Source organism: Pagrus pagrus (genome assembly GCF_965226575.1).
Source record: "Pagrus pagrus genome assembly, chromosome: 7".
Classification (NCBI taxonomy): Eukaryota; Metazoa; Chordata; class Actinopteri; order Spariformes; family Sparidae; genus Pagrus; species Pagrus pagrus.
The window spans coordinates 5,159,451-5,185,707 of record NC_140191.1 but is presented as its reverse complement, the minus strand read 5'-3'; the positions used below and the strand labels follow the sequence as shown (position 1 = coordinate 5,185,707).

The 26,257-nt window shown below is 42.7% G+C and overlaps 1 protein-coding gene across 3 annotated transcripts in view; it reads right to left on the bottom strand.

Moving 5' to 3' along the window:
* Positions 1-26,257, bottom strand: part of znf385d (zinc finger protein 385D) — a 96,451-nt gene that overhangs the window by 9,938 nt on the left and 60,256 nt on the right. For all 3 annotated transcript variants that reach the window (XM_084357945.1, XM_084357946.1, XM_084357947.1), the window contains 3 exons: positions 22,385-22,553; positions 3,222-3,569; positions 151-332 (listed from right to left, as the gene is read on the bottom strand). In XM_084357945.1, coding sequence (XP_084214071.1) covers positions 151-332; positions 3,222-3,569; positions 22,385-22,553 — 699 coding nt within the window. The remainder of the gene's footprint in view (positions 1-150; positions 333-3,221; positions 3,570-22,384; positions 22,554-26,257) is intronic.

Genomic DNA, 26,257 nt, shown 5'->3' with positions numbered 1-26,257 from the left:
TAGTAGTAAAATATAACTTTTTTTTTACAGAATCACCTTTAAAAGCATCATTTAAACATGTTATGTGTGCAGGAAAATTGCAAAAAGTTCCTCACTTATACCATTTTTTGTTTGAGTTTATAAATATTTGAGTGTTTCAGAGTCTCTCACCTGTTTTAGCTGAGTCTCTGAGTTGACGTGCACGTCGCACGTCTCACAGTAAAACGTTTTGTTCTGCAGGCCCGTCGCTGATTTGGTGGGCACAGCCAGTTTGCTTTTGACTCCCGGCCGGGGGAAAGACTTGATGGAGCCCACGCCGGTCCTGGCCTCCAGCATCGTCTTGTGCTTCGTACCTGCAGGTTCAGACAGGAAGGAGCGGGGTGAGTACGTGAACTTCACTCTGCAGGTTCTGCCTGAAGGAAAGGTGAGACCCGAGGTTAACTGTTCTCTGACCTGGGAGATATGAGGGTCAGTGTGAAGAGGTCGACTTGTAAATTTTTCTAAAAAGTCCCTGATCAAAGCTGAGAGCGTTGTTAAAGTCAGTCATGAGAAATTACACGTTTGACCTGAGCTGTTTGTCTGTAGTGAAGCCACAGACTGGGAATCAACAACGGCTCTGGACCTGGACTCAGACCACCAGAACCACTTTGAAACGCTCTGAACAAATTCAAGTTTTATTGTTGATTTTTAGACACAAACTGCTCTCGTCTATACACGTCCAGAACTTCAGGATTGGTAGATGAACGTCCAACAGGTTATTGGACTGTAGCTTCAGAAGCAATTCAACGTCTCTGCAAAACTGTCATTCTGGGATTCAACCACTGAAACCGAAGAATAACTTTTCCTGGAAAGAGATAGAATATTTTTACAACAGCTTAAAGGATACTGCCGAAACATCAGCCGTGTCTCCATCAGCGTAGTTTTATGCACATTTTGAAGTATTGCATTAGGAAAGGTTGAATTCCCCAAAAGTTTTTAAACTTGCTTGAGGCGGTTGAGGAGGAAGTTTCTCTCGTCAGTGCCCTCCTTCCTTCCTCTCCATCTTTCTCGTAAATGAAGCTCAGGAAGACTATTGCAATATTTGGCCTTCAGGTTATGACTCGTCGCACACGCACTCACAAAGTCCTAATGTGCTGCCTCGTTCTCCGGGCTGTCAGCTGATTTCAGCAGCTCACGTCTGTCCAATAGCACAGTGACACACCTTCAGTGTTAGCCTCATCATCTTGCCTCCACCTCCCCATCAGCACCCAGTCCTCGCGGATTCAACAGCTTCATCCCCCTCGGTCACAAGTGTAAGCGGCCAACACTTCCTCACAAGACTCGTTATCACATCATCTGCTGGAATAAACACTTTCTTTACTTTATTCAGTTGTCTCTCCGGATAGAAATGGCCTTCTTCTTCTTCTTCTTCTTCTTCTTCTTCTTCTTCTTCTTCTGTGTGTTCAGACTATATGTGATAATGTATCAGGCCACAGGTCATTTTAATGGAAGCCGGATGAACATACAAACTGATGCTTGAGAGTTGTTGCTGCAGGACGCTGATGACGCGCTGCTGGCCACATTTGGCTTTTTTTTTTTTATTTTGTCACTCGTAGAAGGAATATAATTTCCCAGCCATGTCTAAAACATCAATCTGACGATATTAACTTTGTGTAGCAGAGTTTATTCGCTCAAAACCAGCTGACAGAAACACTCATTTGCATTTTCTCTTATGCAACATTTCAAAAGTTTGCTAAAAAGGGCCACATGCTCTCTGTTGAACAATCAGTGTAAGTTCACATGAGACCCTTTCACTGCCTGGCCATCTTGAAGTCCCAATCCAGTGACGGATAATGTGAAAGACGTCAGTGGGTGTTGTTGTCTGCCACGTCCCTGCTGATGGATTTTTATTTGACTTGTTCAAACTCTCAATAAAATGTTCGTTATAAAAGAAAATTGATATGATGATACAAAAGCAGCGGGACAGGAAGCTCCGGCAGACGACACAGACGACTCTGCGTACTGTAATATCTGTGTGTGTGAATTAGTCTGACACGGCGATTCAGAAAAACAATCTTTGCTCGTGAAAGCAGGAACGTCTTGACATAGGTGAGCAAAGTTGGATACAAGGTCGCTATGGAAACCACTGACAACTGTACCCCCCCCCCCCCCACACACACACAAAAAAAGTTAGAAAATGTGTTTTTCACATCAGACAATGCAACTCAACAGAGATGACGACGAACACGTCAGCACTGGTTCTGGGTGATTGTGCAGAAACCAGCAGGTAACAACCGTCTTCACAAAAAGCATTGATTGAACAAAAATAAGTATTTCAGCACCGATGCTGGTGTTTGTGTTTCATGGGACCTGAAAACAAAGACGGCCTTTGCCTTTGGTTTTTATACACGTGAGCTAAAATCTTAACTCGTGAAAATGAAATAAAAATAACGTGTGAATGAAAGTTTGCACATTTCAAATCTACATTTCCACATGTGAATTACAAACATTGTGTCACAAGGAGACACATGAAATTTGCTTCCCCATGTGTGAAATTCACATTTTCATAGATTTTCACATGCAACTGGCTATATTTTCATATTCAACTAAAAATAAAGTAATGTTATATGAGAGCTGGACATTTCCACATAGAATAAAATATTCCATGTGTGAAATTTAATATTTACATATGTGAATTACGTTCATTTATATGTGATTGCCTTTTCTTTGTGTGTAGAAAACAAACTACAGCACATGGAGTCACCTTATATTTGCTTCTTCACATGTACATTTCACATTGTGACAGATTTGCACATGTGAACTAAAGTTTAAACATGTAAAAAAATAATATAATGTATCATGTGACCAGGAGAATTTAGAATAAGTGATTTGCTTTTTTATCACCAATGAATGATGTGAATTCACATGTTCATATGTGGCTTCCACATGGTGATTAGAGTGTTCGGCCCTGCATGTTTTAATTGTTTCCCTGCTCCAACACACCTGATCCCAGTGATTGGGTCGTTATCAGGCTTCAGCAGAGCTTGATGATGACCAGCTGATCATTTCAGTACATTATCTTAGATACAGTATCTAAAACCTGCGGGGCAGAGGGCCTCCGTGAGCAGGACTGAAACACACTGGATTCAGATTTCAACACGTGGAAACATGTAGGAAGATCTCTTGTCTTCTGCACAGAAACCTCTGTTATAATTACTTCAAACACTGAAGTGACGTTTACATCCCCAGCACACGTCTCTTACCGCTGTTGTGAGCCTCCAGCTGCGACGCCGAGTTGACCGCCACTTTGCACAGCGAGCAGTACAGAAGACGTCGGGCTTTCTCCTCCTCCGTTTCCGCGTCCGTCTCCGCCTCGGGCTCGGCCTCGGGCTCCGGGTCCGGTTCTGACGGCGAGCCGAGCTCGGCTGGCCCCTCGTCCCCTCCGGCGGCCGAGGGAGTCTCTGGGGCGGTGGCGACCGCCGTGCTGCTCGGGACTATCGGAGAGGCCGCAGGTGCCGGCGTCAGCGTCGTGAGGGTCATCAAGGATGCCAAGGGCTGTGCCAGTCTGAGCACAGGGGACAGCGGGAGGGGTGCTGCTCCAGGAACGGCATCTGCAGAGAGAAAATAGATGATTTGTTTGTTGAATCATATGGGTCCATCCATCATTTACAGTAGGGACAAGGATGTTTTATTCGTGTGATTCAACCAACAGGTGGCTGAACATGTTCACAAAATATGAACTAGAGTGTCGTAGAGGTTGAGACGGGGACGTAGACTACAGAGTTACTCACAAAATGAAAAAGCATGACAACCACAGATGAATCTAAATGCGTTTTTGTGAAGATTAAGTGGGCTAAGATAACATTAGATATTCTCTTTATTTGTACATGTTACTGTAGGCATGATTTCACTTCAAGGCACGGCCAGAACAGGGTTCAAAGAGTTTGAGAACAAGCACAGAAGATTGGACCATAGGCCTGGGCCGTATAAATGAGTAAACACCGGTCCTGGATGATTTACTCGGTAAGAAAGTTAGAATATTTGATATGCTGTCAATGGGTTGCATGGCAACAAAAGCTATTTCTACAGCTGGCCTGAGAGCACAACCCGCTGCACATTAAGAAAGCACGAAATATAGAAAAACAAAAGCCAATGAAGAAAAACACCTTCGCCAATTTGCAGCGTTTGTGTCCAAATACAGAATTGCTGCAAATTGCACAGAATACAGCGGAAATGAGTTTCTCAGGGACGGAGAGGAAACGCTTACAGTCTCAAACAACAGCAATTAGGCTCGCCTGCTGGAACGAGCAGCAAGACTCCTAGAAAAACAAAATGTACTAATATCTCCAGCATTAATAGACACGTTTAACATGCTTCAACACTTTGTAATGATAAACGGGGTTGGAAATAAATGACTTTGAACTGATGAATGTCACTGATTCAAGATATGACCTCTGTGGCTGCAAATAATTATAAAGACTTCAACATATTTAGACTGCATGTTTATGTTTTTGATTATCTTTGTGTCATTTAAACATTTATTTCTGGTTCTTCTTGTTCTGAATCTACAACCAAGGACCGTAAAAAGACAAAGGAAGGGTCACTACCAGGATCGAAAAATGGTGTATCGATATCTTTCAAGGTTTTGTATCCGAGTTAGATGTTTCAGTATCATGAAAACACCAGAGACAAGTATCCCCGACTCATATTTATGATAAAAAGGCTAAAAAACAACAACAATACCAAGCTCATAAGACAAGTATATCAGGAGAGAACGGATTGCCATGGTCTGTATGTACATATAAAATAGAAATGCATATAGATTGCATTAGGGATAGACAGCTCTGAGAAATAATCGCACCTCTGATCCTCTGTCAGCGCGTGAGATCACATTAACATGTTACACAAATAGCTCCTGTGCTTCTGAAAGAAACGTCTGATATCTTTAGGAATAAAGACAGCAGCGAATCGATAAACCTGACTCATAAAACAACACCACATGTCAGTGTACAGAACACAGCGGGCCCGCCGCCGCGTCCACGAAAATGAAATTTTGCCTTTCGCGGTGCCGCCTGATCGATGCCAATGCCTCTGAGTTCTCCCCACTCCAGTGTCACGAAATGAAGATCAGCCAGCCAGGAGAGCAAATCAATAGTGAATTATGTCATGCTATTTTTGAGAGCCATTATATGTGGTTCTTATTTATCCCTGAGATAGGCGCCGCAAAACTGCCCCGAGTTACATCGTCACCGGCTTCACTCCTGCCAAAGAAAAAGAAAAAGGTTGGAGCAGCAGGTGTGTTTCTGTTATGACCTGTGGTGAAAGAGCCGCCGACGTCCTTTAAATAAGAAGGATCAGAAAGAGCTGCTGGTGAAAGCTGTCTTTTTATTCACACTGAGGTGTTGAATAACGGCAGCGTTGCCCCGACGCTCTGGATGAAAGCCTCAGCTAAATGCTTTAAAGTTAATGTAAATGTATGCAACGTGGGTTTTTCTCTTTTACTGTTTGTGAGCATCCAATCCATTAACCTTTGAAATGGGTTTGAGGCACATTTAGACTTGATGTAATACACTCTCCCACAGCTGACTGACTCCCAACTATGAAATTTGCTTTTTGCACTTTTATGAAACTCGCTGCACGCTCTGAATGCAGATCTTTACAGTAAGGAAGAGGAGAAGGTGGGAAAGGAAAACTAAAAATAGGACTTCTGCATTAAAACAAAGAGAGAAAGCCGTGAGAGGGTTTCTAACCTATAAGTAAACAAAAATACAGGATTTGGTGAGCCTCATGGTGACGATGGCATTTTGGAGTAACATTTAAATCTGATTATGGAGTTATTTTCTTTATTTTCTTAATTCCAGTTCCTGAAGATGTATGTAGTTTTCCTAAAACGCAGCCCAAAGTAAAGTAAATTCAAAGCTGTTGTTGAACCATTCGGAGTGCAGGCACGGTTTAGGTCTATAAGCTTCTGTCAGAAGCTCTGTAAGTACTTCTGGCATTAATCTACAAGAGTTTGAACACACTGAATTATTTATTTATTTTTTCTCTCCATCATCCACAGGCTGGTGTGTAAGTGGCTCCGGAGAGAGGAGAAGGAAGAAAGAGAGGGTCTCTTGTCGGCACGATCACTCATTCGCTGTTTTAGGCTCTAGGGCGGGCTTAGAACGAGCTGTCAATCAAACGGCTGCCATCTCAGGATCTGCGGTGGATCCAGTGGACATGTGTTGCTGCTTTAGCTTGTTTGTCTGTTGGTTGTACATTGCTGATGCAGTTTTATGGTGACGTGGTTTGCAGAAGCGTGCGTTGCCAGTGTTTACTCTGCCGACAGGGTTCATCATTAAAGACAACAGTAAACGTGACTATAAATTACGATAAATAAATGTCACTGAATCAGTCTGCGCTTTGATATTTGTCTTCCCACTCTGTGTGGATGCTGCTGCCGTTCTTCCTCGTGCCATTCACAGACCGCCTGACACGATCAGTCCATCACATGACCAGGTGACCTTCAGCGAGGGCGTCTATTGATCACCGTAGCTGGAGGAGGATTGAGCTGATTGACCTCTACCTGCATATCTGTGTGTGTGTGTTTGAGCAGACGCTTGCAGCTGCCTGTGGACTGATGTAAAGAAGAACATCTGGCACAAAAAGACCATTATTCCAGGCCGTTACACTCGATACCGTGACTGGAACATTTATTTAAAGTCTGTGGACTCAGCTCTGAGAAGGGGACCACTGACTTCACTTATTAGCTGTGCGTAATTTATGTTCTGTTTAATTTGAAGTCGAGGCTGACTACGCTTCAGACGAGAGCCAGAAAATCTACACAGTCCTTCCAGTGCACTCTCTGCTTTAACCAGAGATTTAACGCGATCACAGTAATCTGATCTCAAACAGAGTATACACGGGTACTATTATCCGGCCCAGACACACCAAGGTGACATCAGAGAACTGTAGGTATCTTTATTTCATTTCTTGTCTTCATCATGGTCCTGTCGTTTTTGTCTTCTGTTACTTCTGTTTTCTGGGTTTTGTGGTGTCTTTTCCTGTTTCCCTCCTGTGTTCCTCCCCGGTCTGCCTTCCCACCACATCTGATCTGCATCCCCCTTCGTTAGCCCAGCCCTGTTCCCAGTGGCTGTGTCTCAATTCAGGGGCTGCATCCTTCGAAGGGTGCATTTGAAGGCCAATAACGTCACAATGCCGAGCGAAGGCCATCCCAATTCAAAGCCTCCTCCAAATGCACCCCACAAATGCGGCCTACTTTTCCCTCTTTTTGGATGACGCACCGCTACTATCCTTTGCGGCCTCGCATATCCCAAGATTCTTTGCGCGCCCGAAAAAGAAGAAAGAAAGAAAGAAAATGGCAACATCAAGTGGTGTAGATCGTCACTTTCGCGGGCCTGAGCAGCGGAAATCGTGATGTAAGGGTAAGGGGCGGGAACATCTGGTGACGCAACCATGAAATGCTCCGAAGGCTGGACCGTCCCATTTAACAACGGTGGATGCGGCTTTCGAAGGATGCAGCCCCTGAATTGAGACACAGCTAGTGTTTTCCAGCCTATCAAAGTCTTCCCTGCCCTCTTGGTTCCTCAACTCATTCCTCTCACCTGTGTTTCTCCACCTGCACCTCAATCCCCTCGTTAGTTTAGTGCTTGTCGAGTCATCTGTTGTGTTTTCCTGTTCCTGCTGTCTCCTGCATTTGGTCTACCTTCGTTGATCGCAGGGTGACAGTGACAGTCTACATGATATCATGGACACTACAGGCTGAAAGGGCTTTCCCTTACTTTTTCTGTTTCTCCTCACATGCACTGATTATTTCTGCAGAACAGCCAATCTGAGTGATTTTTTCTGGCAGAGGACTCAACGATTCAACAGTTCAACTGGCTGAAAAGCTGCCGAAAAGGGCCGAAGGTGAAGGACACACCGCAAAGACTAGAGCCAGAGACGCTCACCGACAGCCTTTGAAGGAATAAGACATAAAAACTGTGTTGGTTTGAAATATATTAGGTTTCTTTTTTTATTTATGTTCATATTTCCGATATTCAGCTAAATACACCTCTCACATTAATCAGTTTTGACCCCGATTGTTCAACGGCCATGAACAACCAAGGTGTAACTTAACATTATGTCCCACGGAGCCCGAGCTATTACCACAAGAACAATAATTAATCCATGAACTATTTTCTGAAGTGTCTGACCCTGTCAGTCCTGATGAATAATGTTTATGCCACGAGCAGAGCGGCAGCGACCTCTCTGCTCCCCGCAATTAACGGCCACCTACTCCCAGCCCGCTGCGGTGTGCCAGGCATCAAAACAAGCTGAAATCACAGAGATTAACTCACTCGGTCTCGCCGCGATCACCGGCGGCCAAAAAGCGCTGCCATCACACCTGCTTCTCTGGGCAGCTTTTCAATGGCACGGTCACCGGACCGACAGTGGCTCCAGGAAAAAGTGCAAAGGTTTGGCGTTTGTGTGAACAGGTGAGGTTTTTCTTTTTGCCTGCGAGTCGTTATTTTACTGCTTTTGTTTTCATCATGAGTGAGTTAAAATAAACGCACTATCAGGATGAAGAGGTAGTGAGAGATCCATTATGCGCCACGCTGTTGTCATCATGCTGATCATCGCAGATTGCTTCAGTTTCTTTCTGTGAATAGGTCTCATTTTTCAGCATAATCTTTCTCATTTTCTCACCGAGAGGATTTTTTCCCTCTGGCGAAGGCTCGACTCTACGCTGACCGAGTGTTTTTGAACTGCAAACACAACTGCCTTCATGAGCTGCTATATATTCAGTAAACAGTTGGGGAGAGTAAATTGCTCGGCTGCTATTATAAAGGAATGCCTCAACATTTTTTGGCAGCCAGCTTGTTTGCTCTGATACCTGGAGTGTGAGGATCAATATCAATCCCGTCTTTATGAATTCAGGAGAGAAGGCACCGTGATTTGTTTAGCCTAACTTAGCACAAAGACTGGAAGTGGGAAATCGTTAGCCTCCGGAAGAGGATGAAATACACCTTCCAACACTTTTAATATCGAGCATGAAAGTTCATTCTTCAGCCTGGAATCAGTAGTTTTACATCTTTATTATAATCATACCTCACAGTCCACTTACTGGCCTTTTAACTGCATCTCACAGGCTTCATCTGGCGCCTGTGTGAGTTTGCTAAACACCAGTCAACATCACATCAAAGAGTCACACAGGTGTGGGTCAAAAGTGTGCAAAACTGGCAACAAGGAGGCCTCATGCCGTCACTGTGTGTAGCTCTTGGCTGTAGCCACAACGTCTCCTGTTGTATTTCTACATGTGTTTAATAGAAAAGAGAGTGTTTTTGGAAACACGCCTTCTCTCCGTCTCGCCCGGAGTAAGATGAGAAAATTCATACCTATGTGCAGCTGTGCGAAGCCGGAGCCAGGAGGAGATTAGCTTAGCATAAATACAGCGTGAAGGCAAAACAAAAATAAGCCCTTACACATGAAACTCCTTGGGAACCACAACTAACATTTTCCTCTGTTCACAGATCAAACGATCGAGATGTAACCAGTCAGCTGTAAGTCATACATGTCAAGATGCCATATTGTTTTTTTTGTCTTTGGACAGAACCAGGCCAGTTGCTAGCCCAATCTGTGAACCCATTGGCTATCCTCTGACGCTAATGATTTAGCCTCTGGAGCCAACGCCCAATGATTCAAGGCAGCAGTGCAGCCAGCGGATATCCAGGCAGAGACTTTTCCTTCCATGTGGCGATCATAGTTTATAGTCCGATTAGCAGCTTGAGACGCAGATGGATGCAGATCTTTTTATAAAAGCTAATTAAAAGCTCAATCATTGTCAGATAATACCCATTTCGGCCATTGACTTCCACCTCTTTTGCCCTCCACACAGACTGTTTACCTGAATGCAACCAAAGCCCAGTCAGACATGAGTTTAATCAAACTACAAACGGAAACCAAAATGCTTCAGATACCAAAATCTTGTCTCTCGCCTGCAGATTCAACATTCACACGCAGATATCTTAATAGAGATTAATCGCCTTAATGTTCCCGCTCCACACTTGATGCACAGACGTGAGAGTGATATCAATCTTCTCAGCAATCAAGCCAAGAACTGTGAAGCCCTCCCAAAATGTCAAACTAGTCCTTTGAATGACGTGCAAATAAAGCTATACAGCTGTTAGAAGACACTTCAGACACAGCTTGTCTCGACAACAACAACCCCGAGATAAAACTGATACCGAGCTTCTTGTAGAAAAGTGCCTTCAACAATCAAGTTGAACAAAAGTGGAAACTTTGTGAATGAGCTGAGGCGTATTTAAAGTGTTCAGTTACCCTGTAATTTCTCATTAATTACTTTTGTTCCCTGCCTTTTGTTGAACACGAAACTGAAACGCAGAAACAAAAAAAGAAGGCCTTTAATTGCTATTCGATCATTTGTGCGAGTAGCAAAGCCCTCCTTTAATCCTATTAACACAAGTCAGAGCGGATAACTCCTTAATATGTTTCATGTATGATAGAAGTTAGTGCCGAGGGACATTAATTCTTAGATGTATTGTGATTCTCTCTTAAAACATCGTGTCCCAATGCAGAAAAGTCTAATAACTGGACGTTTAATATCACATTTTCGACATTATGATTGACTGTAACCCTTTTTTAAGACCTGGCTGTACGTTCCTCGCGGTGAAACATAATGTGTCTAGCGTATATCGCATTTCTATTTGATTTAATCTTATTTATTTGAGTTTGTTTTGATTTTATTCTATTTTATTTTTCTCATAGTAATTCCTTCCTTGCGCTGCTACTTTTTGTCACTGTTTGCACACTGTTTCCTTGAATTTCTCCTACAGGGGATCAATAAAGGTGAATCTCATCTCACCTTATCTTATAAGTTAATGTACTTTGTTAGCCGTGCTGTCAGCTTGTGTCTTAAAAAGTAGGTCCAGGCAAGCAAGATGTGTCCACAGTCTGATAATCGTATAAAACAGGTTTGCGCCACTTAGAAATGCATAAAAGTCACAATTTATGATCGACATTAAATCCTTAGTTTGAAGCAGAATTTCTTGGCGTCAGGTCGCGTCAAACGGACGCCATCTTGGCTCCTTCTCCACGTTTCGGTGAGGACGAGCAAAGACAACATAAGTAAATTCATCAATAGCAAACAAATTGCTGGATCAAGACAATAATAGTTTTTTAATCAAATCGAATTGCGAGTGGCCTGAAGATCCCCAGCCCTGATAGAAGTGTGAAGAAATTCAATAATAAACCAACAAGAACAAGAGCGGCTCAGTCTTCATCCGTCTGCTTATTACAAAGCCTGGTTGGTTGAGGCCACACCATGTTAAGCCATGCATGTATTTGCCCTTGTGTTGGGGTGAACCCATCTACCACGGTGTCATTAAAGACCCATTTGCCGTTGGAAGGGCAGGTGATTAAAGTGTACTTTGGCTGGCCTAGGACGCCGTGCACTCTGGGAAGCCTCCAGTAATCCATATCCCCAGTCAGAGCGACCTAACTGGCTCTGCGAGGCCCAGTTAAGAACTCAATCCCCTCTCATTAATGGAGGTAATGACTGTGATCAATCTAAAGTTGGTATGGGCGAGCGGGGCACGACAGCAAAGTCGGAGGAGGAGGAGGGAGAGCGAGGAGGAGATGGAGAGACTGAGGCCAGGTGAAAGAAAGGGAAGGATAAGAAACGAGAACAAAAGAGGATAGATTGGGGGGGAGAAAAAAAAAGAGAAAAGTTAAATGAAAGTTATCTGGAAAAGTAAACAAGCTTTGAGGCAAACAACGGTGGAAAGTCGAGCGTGTGAAATAAGGAGAAAGAAAAAGGGGAGGAGAGGAGGGGCCGTGAGAAGGTGAGAGGAAAGATAACATTAAAGGGGAGTAATCGAGTATGGGACACAATTAAAGAGAAATCGAGAGGGTGGGAGAGGAGAAGGCAACAAAGACGAGGAGAACGGAGAGTAAGGAAGATCAGGACGGACACCGCGACCCCTTCCAGCAGAGACAGCGCCTCTTTTCTTCCCTCCATTTGTACCTCAGCCTCTCCTGACTCTCCCCTGAGATTTTGCTCTGGCGATGGAGGAGAAAACGCTGCTCTGAAATCCTTCCACTTCACTTAGGCTCGCAGGCAATCACAAGACTCCCCAGAGATCTGATTACCTTTCTCAATGAAGCTGGATTAAGCTCTTTAATTAAAATGATTGGGCCTTATTATATGCTGTCACAACTTAAAGGACAGAAATCCCTCGTGGCTCTTGAGTTCTGTCAAATTTCATTCAACGTCTACGTTTTTTTTCTCCCCCCCTCCTCCTTTCGCTCTTGTCAGCGTTCAAAGTGAGTAAATGAGAAAAGAGTCACGGTTGAATATCCCTCGAATAAAAGATTGATAAGGTGAAAAAAATTTGCATTCACAAGTAAGAGTGCATCGGCGCTTGCAATCGTATTTTTTATTTTTTTTTGTCGAAGGGTAGAAAAGCGACCTTATCTCGGATTTTTAACAGCGGCAGGAGCGGCCGATTCGAATTCACTCTGATTTATCTCTTTCCTATTTCGCTTGAGAGCAAATGGTCCACGCCTAATTTCTGTTGGGGAGTTTCGGCGGCTTCACATCGGCCCCGTCCAGGATCCCCTCAAATGAGAACATTTGCAGCGCCGCGCAGGTACGGCGCCAATCTAATCACACACTCATCAGGTTTTGCTGCTGTCTCCGACGTCTGTGTGTAAGGGCTTTTTCCAACCCAGCGCCTGCGTACGGAGGCTTGGGCACAAAAGCAAGTTTTTTTTGGGGGGGGGGGGAGAGGTGGAGGAGGAGGAAGGCGGGCTGCGGTCGATAGAGACCCAAGAAAAAAGAAGACTGTGGGGGGAGAGAGCCTCAGCTAGCCTGCTGCCTCCCTGCAGCCTGCTCCATTGTACAGCTGCTGTCAGTGCTGGCATGGCTCCCCTGACAATCTGCTCTTTAATAGCTAATATCAGGGTACATTTCCTCAGGCAGTGGACTGGAACTGAGAGATGGCGGGCTGTGCTGTGGGCATTTCTCTCTCTCTCTCTCTCTTTGCCTTGCTCGCTCTGGCTCGACTCTCTCCGGTGCTGGTGTAAGGACACACCGACACACACACACACACATGCACAAACTTGACAGGCGGCCGCTGAGTCATCCGGCTAATCTATACTATCTCACTGTGTCCCGCTGTCCATCAATCTCAGAGCACACACACACACAACAAGTTCAACAATGAAGTAAAGGAAGACGGTGCGTCTGATGAAATCCACCCTGTGATTACACGCTTTCAAACGGACTCATTATCTCTCGCAGATGCACTTATGTTCCCTCCACATCAACTTAAAGCACCCCGAGACAGAATTACGAAAAGAAAAGTTTCATTTCACGAATAATTTCTCCCATTATGTCGCGTAAGGAGTCGTCTTTGTTTTGATGTTGCACACAAGCAGTTTGTTTTTTTGTTGGTACAGTGATTTTCCAGAGATAATACGCTAGAAGAAAAAAAGAAATGGAAATATGATGCCTGAAGATGAAATGTTACTTCAGTGTCACGGTTTGGGTTTCTGCTCGAGTCACTTCCTGATTTATTTAGTAGATTTTTTCCTCTTGTGTCATGTTTTACTTTCACCTCCTGCCTTTGTCTTTTTCCTGCTCACCTGTGTTTTGTTGGTTCATCAGCCCATGTGAATTTAAGTCTGTGATTTTTCCTTTACTCTTCTTTGGTTTGTCTGTTCCCTGGTCCTCTTGTGTCGTCCTTGTTCCAGCTTTTGTTTGGCTTTGTCCTCACTTTTTTGAATGAGTCTGTTTTTTCTTGGATTCTCCTTTGCCTGTGTTTTCTTATTGCTTTCATTTTGGACGTCTGCTTCGTTATTAAAGCTTGCTTTTTGTTTTATAACCTGCCAACTCTTTGTCTTGTGTCCATTTTGCCTGACTTTAACATCTCTTTTACTCACCTCTTTGAATTAAAGGGGACCTCCACCAATTTTTTACACATCGATGTCTAAAAAAAATGTCTGGAAAAAGATTAGGGGTATCTTAACCAAGAGGCAACATCTGGGACTGAAAAATGAAGCCAATGTGGAAGTGCCAAAAACTGCCATCCCTCAAATGGCCACTCGAGGCTGCCTCCAAAAGCGAGTCAATGTTCACAAGGCCCCATGTTCAAACACCCAAGTTTAAAGCAGAAATGAACATGTTTACAGCCTGATAAAAAAAAAAACTGTTTTGGGCTCTATACCTCACTCATTTAAGCTAGCTACTAGCTGTGTAGCTAGCCGTCAGCAACCAGGCTTTATAGCTCCACCTCTTTGCCATTTGGATCAGCTGGTAGTTAGGCGTAGTCAGGCAGAGAGCCACCACACTGAGCTTCACAATGGCTCTTCTGAAACCTAAGGGCGACATCACGGAGACTACGCCCATGTTTAATGCAGTCTATGATCTAAAGCCTCTCGCGGCTCCAGCGGGAGCTCGGTGGCGTCTGATTAATTACCTCAAGCATCGCTCTTCATCTCTGCTTGAGACTAGCGGCTCGGCTACATCAGCTGTCGGCACACCTGAATCTCCGTCAGTAGTCCAGTTGCATTTCTGTTAAAGCAGGCACCAGGTTTTGACGAGGAATAACAATGTGTGGAGTAAAAGAGACGGTACGTCTGGTTCTGCCGCATCAGTTTTCATCCACCTTTTTTTTTTTTCAAACTGTCCATCATGAGTCCAACAGAGCTGTAGGAGTTCAGAGCTGTTTTAAGTTTCTAAGGAAAGATATCAAGGATAAAAGCAGACTTCCCAGCATGCACTGCTTGAGAGTTAAAACCCTCCAGACAGCCTTCTCCTCTCTCGCTCTTCAAACTAAAGTGCCGAGCGTCACGACAGCTAAACAGTTGTTGATCAAACCAAATATCTAAAGTTCGTTGAACTTGTTTTGTCAAGTGCAGAGAACTTAATTGAGTCAGTTTCACATTTTCAAAACTCATTAAACAATTTATTACAAAGAATTAATTCAGTTGAAAAATATAAAAGGAAGCAGATACTTTTAAAGTGTATTCCAACAAAATAAAAGCCCTCAGGACAAAAAAAAAACACTCACTGTTAATGAAGTGATTAAACCTCATTACAGAGCAGCTCTTAAATGACACAACCAGGATACGACTAAGCATCTACCGTGCACAGCGCTCTCAGCATCGGGTGTGTTTCGCTGTGGAATTAAACGATCACTGACCAATATTGTTTCCGCTGGCGAGTTCAGAGCAAAAACAAACCCATCGACGGCCCACTCCGAGAAAGCAAACAGAGCTCTGCCTCCCTGTTGTTTCCTGCCTCCTCTCACTACGGCCATTACTCTTCCTCCCGAACTCAGCTTTTCATTAGAGCCGGTTTTCGTGCCGCTGATATACCGTCAAACACTTCAGCCTTGCAGATAATGCAGCATTTACCCGCCTCGACAATTAATTCTTCTGACATCTGAGCACATTAATATTCATTACCCGGTGCCACTCGTGACAAACCGCCGCCCCCGCTCACTGTAGATATGATAGAGAGATGGTGTAGAAGTGTGCTGCCGGGTTTTTTTTTTCTCCTAAAGCCACTGAAATGATTAATAGCCGTTTGTCTGTTTGCTTATGACGGCGTGTTGCTGAAGGTCTCAGAGGTCTCCGTCTGTGTGTAACGTGTTTATCATTGTGTGTGTTTGTATGTTTTGTGAGTAAATGTTTATGTCAGGGCTGTTTAGAGCCCATTACAGATGGGGATCTCAGTGCCGGTGAGTGGGAGGAGGTCAGTGTTTGAACCCACCTTTACTATACTATACTACAGAATCAGAGGCAGGTTTTCACTATTAGAAATCTGCCTTGGTGGTTTGGAGCATCAGCAGCCCAATCACAAGAAGAGAAACCTCACTGCAAACCCTGGATATGTTGAAACTTTACATAAATTTATGTTGTGGTTAGGTTTAGACACAAAACCACTTGATTAGGGTTTGAACAAGATGTTTCGGGCCTACATGACCTGGTTTTGTCACCACAAACACAGCTGGTAAACGTCCTGAAGCGTCATTAAAACTACAGCATCATGCCTACGAATGTCAGAACGCAGTCTAGAACAGTGGTCACTCGCTTGGCAGCCATTTTCACCATCTCTTCCCGACATCGAATTCAGCTCACATACATGTAATGTTTACTAGATGTGCCACATATTGTAGAAATGTCAATACAGTACATATGAATCATACACTTTGCTGGGATTTTAAACCCTTAACTACCCCTTTTTCTCTAATTTCCTTTAAGTAGCAGCTTTAAGATAGAAAAATCATCTAATTCCTTTCTGTCTGACGGTATCACATTACGACCAGCATGTTGCATCACGGCTGCACATCTACACACATTTTTTCCTCAAGAATTTAGAAATCATTCTCTGGGGTTTGGTTTGTTGCTGTTTGGCTGCACAGCATGAGCTGAGTGAGACTTTGAGAGTTTTCTCTTCATTTTAAATTCAGAGCGCTGGAATAAAGATGCAACACAACAAATATTTGTCACCAAATTCATTTTTTTGACCCAAACTTACCTCGATACGACTCCCCCCCCCTCTAAAATCAATCCTGTGGATGCTCACCAGGAAAAACACACGCCTTTCTTGGTTAATGTGTTGTTGTTTGCTCTGTTTCCCTCCTGTTTTCCTCCCCAGTCTGCTTTCCATCCACACCTGCACTGCCTCTCCTTCATTAGCTCGGCTCGTTCCTGGATTTTTTCCCACTCATTCCCGTCACCTGTGTTACTCTGCATCGCTCCACCTGCTCCTCATCCACTTGTTAGTTTAGTTTGTATTTAAGTCGAGTCTTCAGTTCAGTCATCTGTTGTGTTTCCTTGAGCCCGTTGTTGTATTTTCCCTGATCCTGTCGTGTTTGTCTGTTCCATGCGTTGATCCTGAATCCTCTAAATCCTTCTCCATTGACTTTCCTGCCTGCCATCCACCTTATCTGCTCCAGCGTGACACACACAGGACGTGTTATGCAGAATATACATCCCTGCTTCATTACAGAGCTTGGACACAGAGCTAAATACGCATCCAACAAACTAAGCAAGAAGAAGGCCCTGCGGTGGCGTAAATGATCTTTGAAATAAGGAAAATAATCTTGTGAGAAGTTGCCAGATTAGCTGTCACCTCCCTTTACATCATAAATCCTGTCTTGCTAAAATTTCTACTCCAGCTTCAGCCGCTGCAACTCCTGTTTCCAAATCAAATAAATAAGACTTTCTGAAATAATTAATCACATGAATTATATAATGACAAAAACATAATTTGAACAGCACAATTTAATGTCTCTTATTTCCACAACAGCAGACTTTTGTTTCCTTCCATCTGTTTTTACTTTTGAACGTCGTCTTTTTTTGTTTTTAAGTCTGCTTATTTCACAACTTAATCCTTTACCAGTGATCACTTCATCCCGTAAGAACACATTTCATCCTGACGTTTCGTCGACGGGGCAGTTATGCAACCGCCTGCTGCTTTTTGTCTGAATAAACAAACAGCCAATCACAGCGCCGGCTCCGTCCTGTTTGTCTTTGCCTGACTGACGGAGACTCTGCGATGACAGGCGGGATTATGAAATAAATGGAAAAATGTGTTGTGAAATGAAAACAGACAAGCTGGCAGTAGACTGAAGAGAAGCAGGATGAACTAACATTTCATTGTAATGACCCGAACATCCCAAACAATTATTTGATTATTTCACAATTTTCTGGCTATGTATCTTGTCTGTTTTTATTTATCTGAATATTTATTTCATGATGTTTTTATTTAATCCAATTTTTAGACACTTTGGGTCTTAATCTAGTCACTGTTAGCTTCTAATATGCAGTTTAGATGTACAAGCTGACCCTTAAACAAATTGTAAGGGCGCATATCTCTTTCAACACTTAATTAATAACTAGCTGACATGATCTTTATAAAAAAGGATATTGTGACGCTTCTTTTTATTGAAAATATGGCTGGTTAATTAGTGAATGAGTGTGGTGTTCATGCGCTGTGGGAACCTTGAGCTTTCCGAGACATAGTTCACATCTTTTTATGTAGTTAAATTAAATTAAATGCACAGTAGCAGCAGCAGTGAGCGTGAACACAGGCTCGGTGCTAAATATTAAAGTATATTAGCTTCTGTCTGAGATACAAAATACTTCTTCGACTCTTAATATTGTTACAGTTTACGTTCATCCGTTAACGACACACATACGTACCAGAGTTTAAGCTCAGTCGTGGTAAAGGTCCCTTTAAAAAACAGCATAAAATGTGGCCACGTTGTAAATTTGTTGTTGTGGAAATTCACGGAAGATTTTTTTTTTTAAGACCACCGTCGTTGACACCTAAAGACCTCCAAGATGGCAGCCGGAGGGGTGCATCACGTACGTCTCCCCTGAAGAAGCTCTCTTACGGTAAATGTCGACAGCGTGGATTAGCTCCTGGGAAGTTCGAGTGTAAATTGCTCCACTTAATGGTTTGACATTTGTATGGCGGCTCAGTAGCTCTGCGGGGTGCGAGACAGACTGCTGCCAGGTGTGAAGCTCTTAATATTACATAAACACAAGCATATGTGAGGTTAAATATATAGAATTAAGTACGTGTTAATACCGTTTCTCTCACCTGCTTTTGAACTGAACAGGGGGAAAAAAACATCACATGAGCCAAAATCATCAAACCTGAACCTCTCCCTCTTTGACATGTAGTGAATACCGCCTTTTAAATATTTGCATTTCCACCTGAAGCTACCTTTTTTAAAGTTCAGGCGTGAATAGGTCACACTCAGCAAATGGGTCACGGTACAGACTGTGCTCCAGAAATGTGCTCCTAATTTAAATACTAGTGGAACATTGGGCGAAAACATAGGTGAAATTAATCCCAGAGCGACGGCTCAATGTGTTTCCAATCCCTCTATTGTTACAGTTAAAGTTGAAGACTTTCATTGGGCCAATTTCATGACACAATAACAGGCAGCTTAAAGAATATTACACTGGAGGAGGCGGAGGAGGCGGCGCTGCTCTGCGCCGCTCTCGGTTGCCAAAGACGTTATCCTCCGCACAGCCAAATATGAAACACAGCAGATAGAAATCATCTGAAATAATCTGCATCTGGTTCCTGTCTGCTGTTGTGGAGAGTTGCAGTTACTTTTTGTTTACTTTTTTCCGACGTGTTATAAAGCAGGCGCTCCGCCGAGAGTGAGAATCTCTTTCAGCAGACACCTGGCTGAGATATAACCAGATTAAAACAGCCACCTGGCTGCGGTGTGATGAATATTAAGTTACACACAGTCGGCAATGTGTGCCAGAAAAAAAAAGTAAATTCAAAAATGGAATAAAAGGCAAACGCAAAGTACAAATTCAATATAGGCGGCAATACTTCTCGAGCAAACGGTTCTACGAGTTGCAACGTTTTCACAAGCTGCCATCGACCTGAAGAACGCAAGCTCGTACATGATCGTTTGTCATCCAACGACATCTAAAGGTAGAAGTGTTTCCACCTGTTCTGAGGCCTCCCGCACATGTGGGAAGTAGTAGCATTACAAAAAGCAGAATTTAAATGGACAATATGTAATCACCCAGAGTCACGTCGGATTCTGCTCTGATCAGGAGCTGTTCACTGACGGGAGGAGAGCTCAAGAGCGGATTTAACCTGCTGCAGCGGCGATCTGCGGAGGTCGCCTCCATCCTCAGATGTTTATTTACAGTGATGTTGACTGCTGACCAGAGCAGGACGTACTTTTTCATGAACCCGCATAAACCAGCTCGTCTCTGAGTGCTGAGAGTGTCAATAACTTGAATTCAGGTTGCGGATTTGAGACTCCGTTCTTGATTAAAAGTTTCGTTTTTGCTGTCTATTTTCTCCGACTGTTGTGTTTTGCCTCGTCCCGTCTCTTGTCTGTGTATGTATCCGTCTGACTTGATTAAAAAGGGGGATGCACTGTGATCAGTTTGCTAACAAAGGGGGTGGAGTTTCTCATCGTTCCCCCTCAAGTCGCCTACCGGACACACTCTTTCTGACCGACTCTCCTCAAAAAGCATTCATGATGTTATAATCAAAAAGTGACAAAAGTACAGGTTGAGACCACAGTTGTCAGTCCAAGGTGCACTGAGTAAGAAAAATAAAAACTCTACAAAACACGAAAAAAGTTGAGAAATAAGTTTCAGGTTGTAGCCTCGGTTGTCGTGACACGTTGTGTGAAGGCCACAGTCGATACACGCCGGTCTCACAATAAAGCTATTCTGTTTTACATCTTCGTGAAGGTTAAATCCTCCCAAAGTCCCCCGTCAGAAAAGGATTTGGACTGACAACAGCTCAGAATTAAAAAAAAAATGGATGTGTGACTGTGTTGTAGTTGCTTTAGGTGCAAGCGATGATATGAAATATGACCCTGGAGTAACAGCTTAAAGCATCTGACGGCTTACAAGTCTAATACTTTGAGACGGGATTTTACAAGTTTGCAAAGCATCAATCATTTTATCTACAAGTGCGAAGGAAACGGTAGAGATCTGCTGTTACATGCTACAAATTCCCAGACTGAATGAGCTGCATATTTGGGGGGCGAACAGACATTCATAGGATGACGATGTGGCAAAGTTGATCCAGATTCAACTATTTCTTATGCGGGGCGACTGTGACAGTCTAAAAGAGTCGGTATGGTTCAACATCTGAACTAATCATATTGCCATTATTGTAATTATTTCAATATTATTCCATTATTTACAATAACATGACGCGGCTGAAACAGACTTTTAGGAACATTTTCAGAAATCTTCCATGGAATCAGGGTTATTTGCATAATAACAATTAAAAATGGAGCTTATACAGCCCTGAATCTACAAAAAAAAAAGGTCTGACACTGTAAATCGTCAGTAAAACAGAGTATAATCATTGGTTCAGTCGCTCGCCAGCAGCCTTCATAATCCATTTTATTGAACACCATGTTTTGGTCTTCCAACTCTTGCCAAGAAAACGTGGTTTTCATAAAGTTGATAGTAAATGAAGACGAGACGGGCCTCGGTTAAGCTTTTGAGTCCGGTCATTACTGTAAATGGAACAATTTTGAAAAAGGCAGTTTTGATTCCTACCTGCGGCACCGTGTCTCCTTCTCCAACTTTCCTCCTGTCCAAGGAGGAAAGTTGGAGTGCCTGAGGTCTGTCTGAAGTGAGCCGAAGACAGACATCATAAAAACTGCTTTTAAACCGCAAGAAGTCGTCCTTTGGATGTCTGTAACAGAGGTTTACAGGACGTCTGAAAATGATGTCATGAAAAGGTTCGTTTCGAGCTCTGCACGGACGTCACCTGGACGTGACACTGAGCGTTAAAAAGACGTCACAAAAACTTTCACTCTGGCTCTTCGGCGGACAGATTGTTGATGTCTTTTGGACCTGTCACTTGTGGTGGCAAGCAAGAAAAGTGCCACACATTCTTTGCTCAAGTAGAAGTACAGATACTTGTGTGAGGAAAGACGAAGTACTGATCTAACGTCTTTACTCAAGTAAAAGTAAGAAAGTAGAGGCACTGAAATGTTCTCAGAGTATAAAAGTGAAAAATATCCCTCTGAAGGACGTTTCTATCGGCCATTTCTGCAAAACTAACTGAACCTGAGCCTTCGTCACTGAGCGCCTTCTCTCCCCATTCGAGTCTCCGTCTCTGTCTTGTTATGTCGTTTCGTCTTCGTCTGCCGTGCATCATGTGCACTGACGGGTTGAAATCAGTCTTGTGGTGATGCAAAATAAAAATAACTGATCGTAAGGAGCCTGTTTTCAAAATGTAATGAGTAGAAAGTAGAGCTATGTGTGTTAAAATGGAGGGAGTAAAAGCAAAAAGTTATCTGTATAATCTAGTGCAGCGATGAAATCTTTTTACTTCCCACCTCTGCACACCCCCGCAGACAGAAAGGTTGCACTCATCCAGATAAGCTCAGGTCACATTTTCACGTCTCAGAGAGAAGCACCAGGTTGCCAGCCTTAATTTAGGTTTTTATCATTATCCGAGGTTAACATAGCAGCCTCACAACAACCCTTCATTTCTTGCCATTCAAGTGAACGAGGGAGACAGATTTTTCATACGGCGCTAAACGCAGCCTTGTTGATCCCACGAGCACTTTGTTTGAAGCATGCTGAGGCCCTACTTCATCCCTCTTATGTCTGCCTGTGTCCTGCAGAGATCTCCCAACTCCGCAAATTCGATATATGAGCACTGAGTAGGCAGCCGGCCCGTTGGCGAACCAGCCAGCACAGGGTTGATATAATCAACAGTGAGTCCATCCAACTCCTGGAGTGATTGCGTGTTTGTGTTCAGCAAATCGAAAAAAAAAAAGGTGCGTTCGCCGGGTCCAACGTTCGCTCCCCACAGAAGAGCAGCTGCACAAAGAAAGAACAACAAAGAAACATGTGTCGGGGAATGTGCAGCAGGCGGGAGAACACAAACCTTTCCTGTCAGTGCCGTTGGGGACCTGCGAGGTGTTGATGCCCTTGGCGATCTCCTGGTTGCCGGTTTCCTTGGTGACCACTGAGGCTTTGAGCTTACTCTTCGGAGCGTCCAGGGCTTTTAGCTTCTTGGCATGTTTGGTCCCCTTGTAGTGGGCCAAGGCCTGGCTCTGTGAGGAGAACAAATAGCAGGCTCGGTTTAACGCTGCAGCAAAACACAGAGCCAGGATGAAATAAAATATGAAAACTAGCGGAACACAGTTGGACTCAGTGAAGCAGACTAAAACGTTATTAGCAGGGGACGGCTGATATGGCTCGCAGTCAAGAAAATTTGGTGTGTTTTTGCCAGCTTCAGAGAAAAAAACGCTCTCTTAAAAAAATATTTTCTTCTCAGGTAATTGTTTTTTAAAATGACTTAACTATCTTTTGGGATCTGTTAAGTGAAAAACTTCGGGAGCAGTTTTTTATTTTTCCCCAGAAGGCTTCATATTAATAAATGCAGCATTTTGGAATTTGAAATAAGCTGTTGTTCTGCAGCCGCGAGGTATTTTAAAGGGCCTTCATATCAAATTATTTTTTTCTTGTAAAGACGGACAGTTTTGCAAGTTCAGCCCATTGCGTTCGGTCGCCTTTCCCTCGTTTCCAGCTCCTGAATAGCTGTTGAGATTTCAGATTTGTCAGGTTATTCAAATCACAAAAAAGGTGGTGATGAGATGAACATTCAGGTCGAATGTGAAGCCCATTTCTTGATTAATAAAGATAATACCTGGATGTCAGTGTTTTTGAGAAATCTGTCTGACTGGTGATAATTTATGGAGCGTCTGATTCGGTTTTAAAGTCGGGACACGTAGCGCTGCCGAGCTTCACCTTCACAACAGATTCACCCGGGCACACAGAAGTGGGACACATGCAAAGACTTTGAGCTGTCCTTGTTTACCTCTGCACACTTCCCTGCATACCTTTGCCGTTGGCAGTAAGGAAAAGGTATCAGGAGAGATGCAATTGCCTCTTGGAATAAATAAGAGCACCAGGCACACGTCCCCGGGAGACATTTGTTAGCATCTTTATTTATGGGCCGCTGTGGGGATATTCACTAAAGACAGCGGGGACGAAGAGACCATTCAGGAAGTGTTCACATTGTTTTAATAGTAAGAAACTCAGGTCATTATGAGGCGTACTTCAGATATATCATTTAAATTGGCCAGATTTCCTACATTATTAAGGAGAGACGCTACAGCGGGAAACACATTTCATCATGCAGTGTTTGGCTGTTTTGCTTCCGTAACATGTTTTTTTTCAGACGAGTGGAAAGAAAACAGATCCACATGTACGTGTTGTTTTGGTTCAGATTTCTGTTCTGGATGTTTGTATGGAGAACTGAGGTTGCCAAAAAAAAAGAGAGAAATGGCTCAAAATATATGTAAGTATGAAATTAAATGCACAGAAAATAAAACAAAATATAAATGTAGCTCTGTCTCATTAAATGTGTGCTAATTTATGGAGGACTGAAAATGCCAAACTTCTAAAACAAACAAATAAATAAATAAATGATATGGCATGAAATGCACCGAAACTTATATTAAAAATTAATGTAGGTATATTAATTTTTAAAATGCAACAAGGCAAAACAATATATAAATAAGTACAGAAATCAATCAATATAAAAATGAATAAGTAAAATGCAAAATCAGACTGCAAAGTAAATAAAAATAGGAATAAATACAAAGTCAAGTAAATAAAGAGGCAAATTAAAACAGAAATATCAATCAATGTCTACATTTTAAAATGTATTCACTTCTAAATGTATTTTTGGTGTGTTTAATGAATATATTTTATGTATTTATTATTTGTTTTTGACTTTGGCACCTTCAATCCTCCATAGTTAGCACATATTTAATGATATACCCTCATTCACATATTTAAACAACATATCATAAAATGTGTTATACAAAAACTAACTGTCTTAATGTAAGTAATCAACAAGTTAAAATGTTTTCACCATTTTTTATCATCTTACATATATTTAGAGGCAGAAATGAGTCTTTTCTCAAACTCCACGTCAGCGGCTCGCACATACACCAAACTTTCCACTTGTATTATCTATATTCTGCGGATTCGTACAGGGCGGTTGTTCATATTTCATTCATTGACTGATTTATTTAACATTTAATTCCTAAAACATGGCAAAAAATTCAAGGCTGTTGCCAGCATCTTCATGATTTATGGAGCGATGAAGAGAGATTCCCTCTGTCGAAACCTTTGACTTCAACCTGGCTTCACACAATGTTCACATTTCTGTTCTGGGAATGTGTTCAAAACTAGCAGATACTTAATTAGTTAATGTGCGTTTGCATCTCAAAACATTAAATTACAGAAAACTTTTAATGCAAAAAATAATAGTTTTGATGAAAGTAGTCGACTGGGGAAAGTTTCACGGTGATAACCAGTTAAAACTTTCCCCCGCTCACCTGTAGTGTCTCTCCTTAAAATATTAAATCTAATGGAATGAGACAAGCGAGGAGGTTTCATTATACGAGAGGGATTAAGTTGCCAGAAAATTCACAGCTGAATAACTTTGTTGGCAAAGGTTGTGAAATAGCTGAGGTGCTTTAAACGTTTTCCCATCGTTATAGAAACCATTTCTGGACGAGGCGTCACTTTTTCAAACGGAGCGCACAGCTTGTTCTGGCACGAAACTACTCACTCTGACCCGCATTCATCACTCTCCGGGTGCCGAAGACATAACTTATTGTTTTGTCATGAGACTCAGGTGATGCGGATGGGTGTTTAATACGACTACTCCAATAATTCATCTTTCATTAGAGCAATGAAGAGGAAGAATTGCCTGAACTCCGAGTCTGACACATGCATGATTAAAACTGGGAAGGAAATCATTTGTTTTCCTTCCAGGTGCTCTGCGATGGGGGAAAAGACATCAGACGGAGCCGGAGTCGGAGGGGTTGTTCTAGGATTTAGAGAGGCTGTCTGAAAACCCGAAAAGGTCACGTTAAAATCCCAGTGAATCCATCAAGCGAAGACGTGATGTGCGAGTGTCGGCTGAAATGCAGGCTATGCTTTATTCCTCCCATTTAAAGGCCCTGAGAGCATATTTTTTCAACTGGCATCTTTACTTTGAGCGATGTGGCTCGACTTAAAAACAAACATCTTTCTGCCAAAGCTCGAAGAGTTTTGGCAAATTTACACGAGAGATTTTTTGTTGTTTGTTTTTCTGTGTGCTCCTCTTTCCCTTTTGAAGCAGACAGGGTTCAGTGTTTTATTCTTTTTGAGTGTTGAACTTAATAAATAAATGAGCCCCGAGGATACTTTTATCAGAACTTTAACTTTGTTTCTCATATAAGTCATAAATATTTACACAGAGATTTGAAATTACTTGTTTAATTAATTGCTTTAAAGGGGCACTATGTAGCTTTGGAGAAGAAACTCAGAATATTAATATGTATTTTCAAATTTGTTTATTCAGTTTATCCAGTAATGAAAACAATGAATCAATCATTCAAAGAAGATCTTCTCATTAAAATGTCCTCCCTAAAACTACATAGTGCACCTTTAATACATACTTAAATAAGCACTGATTGCACACGGCTGTAGAAAAACGACTCCATCCTCAGATTGGTTTCTTATGAAGCTCACTCTCACTCTGATATTCGGTCGGTCACAGCACAAAAAGGAGGCGCAACTTCCATCGCACGACCAAAAACAGGAAGAGACGACTGGAACGATTGTGGAAAAAAAAAAGGAAATAAAAAGAAACGATCCTGAGGGAGGAGGCAGTGACAGAAAAGGTAAAACAAGAGTGAAGAGACGGGAATTCACTCAGTGGAAATAAATTAAAAATCTTTCTACCAGATCAGTA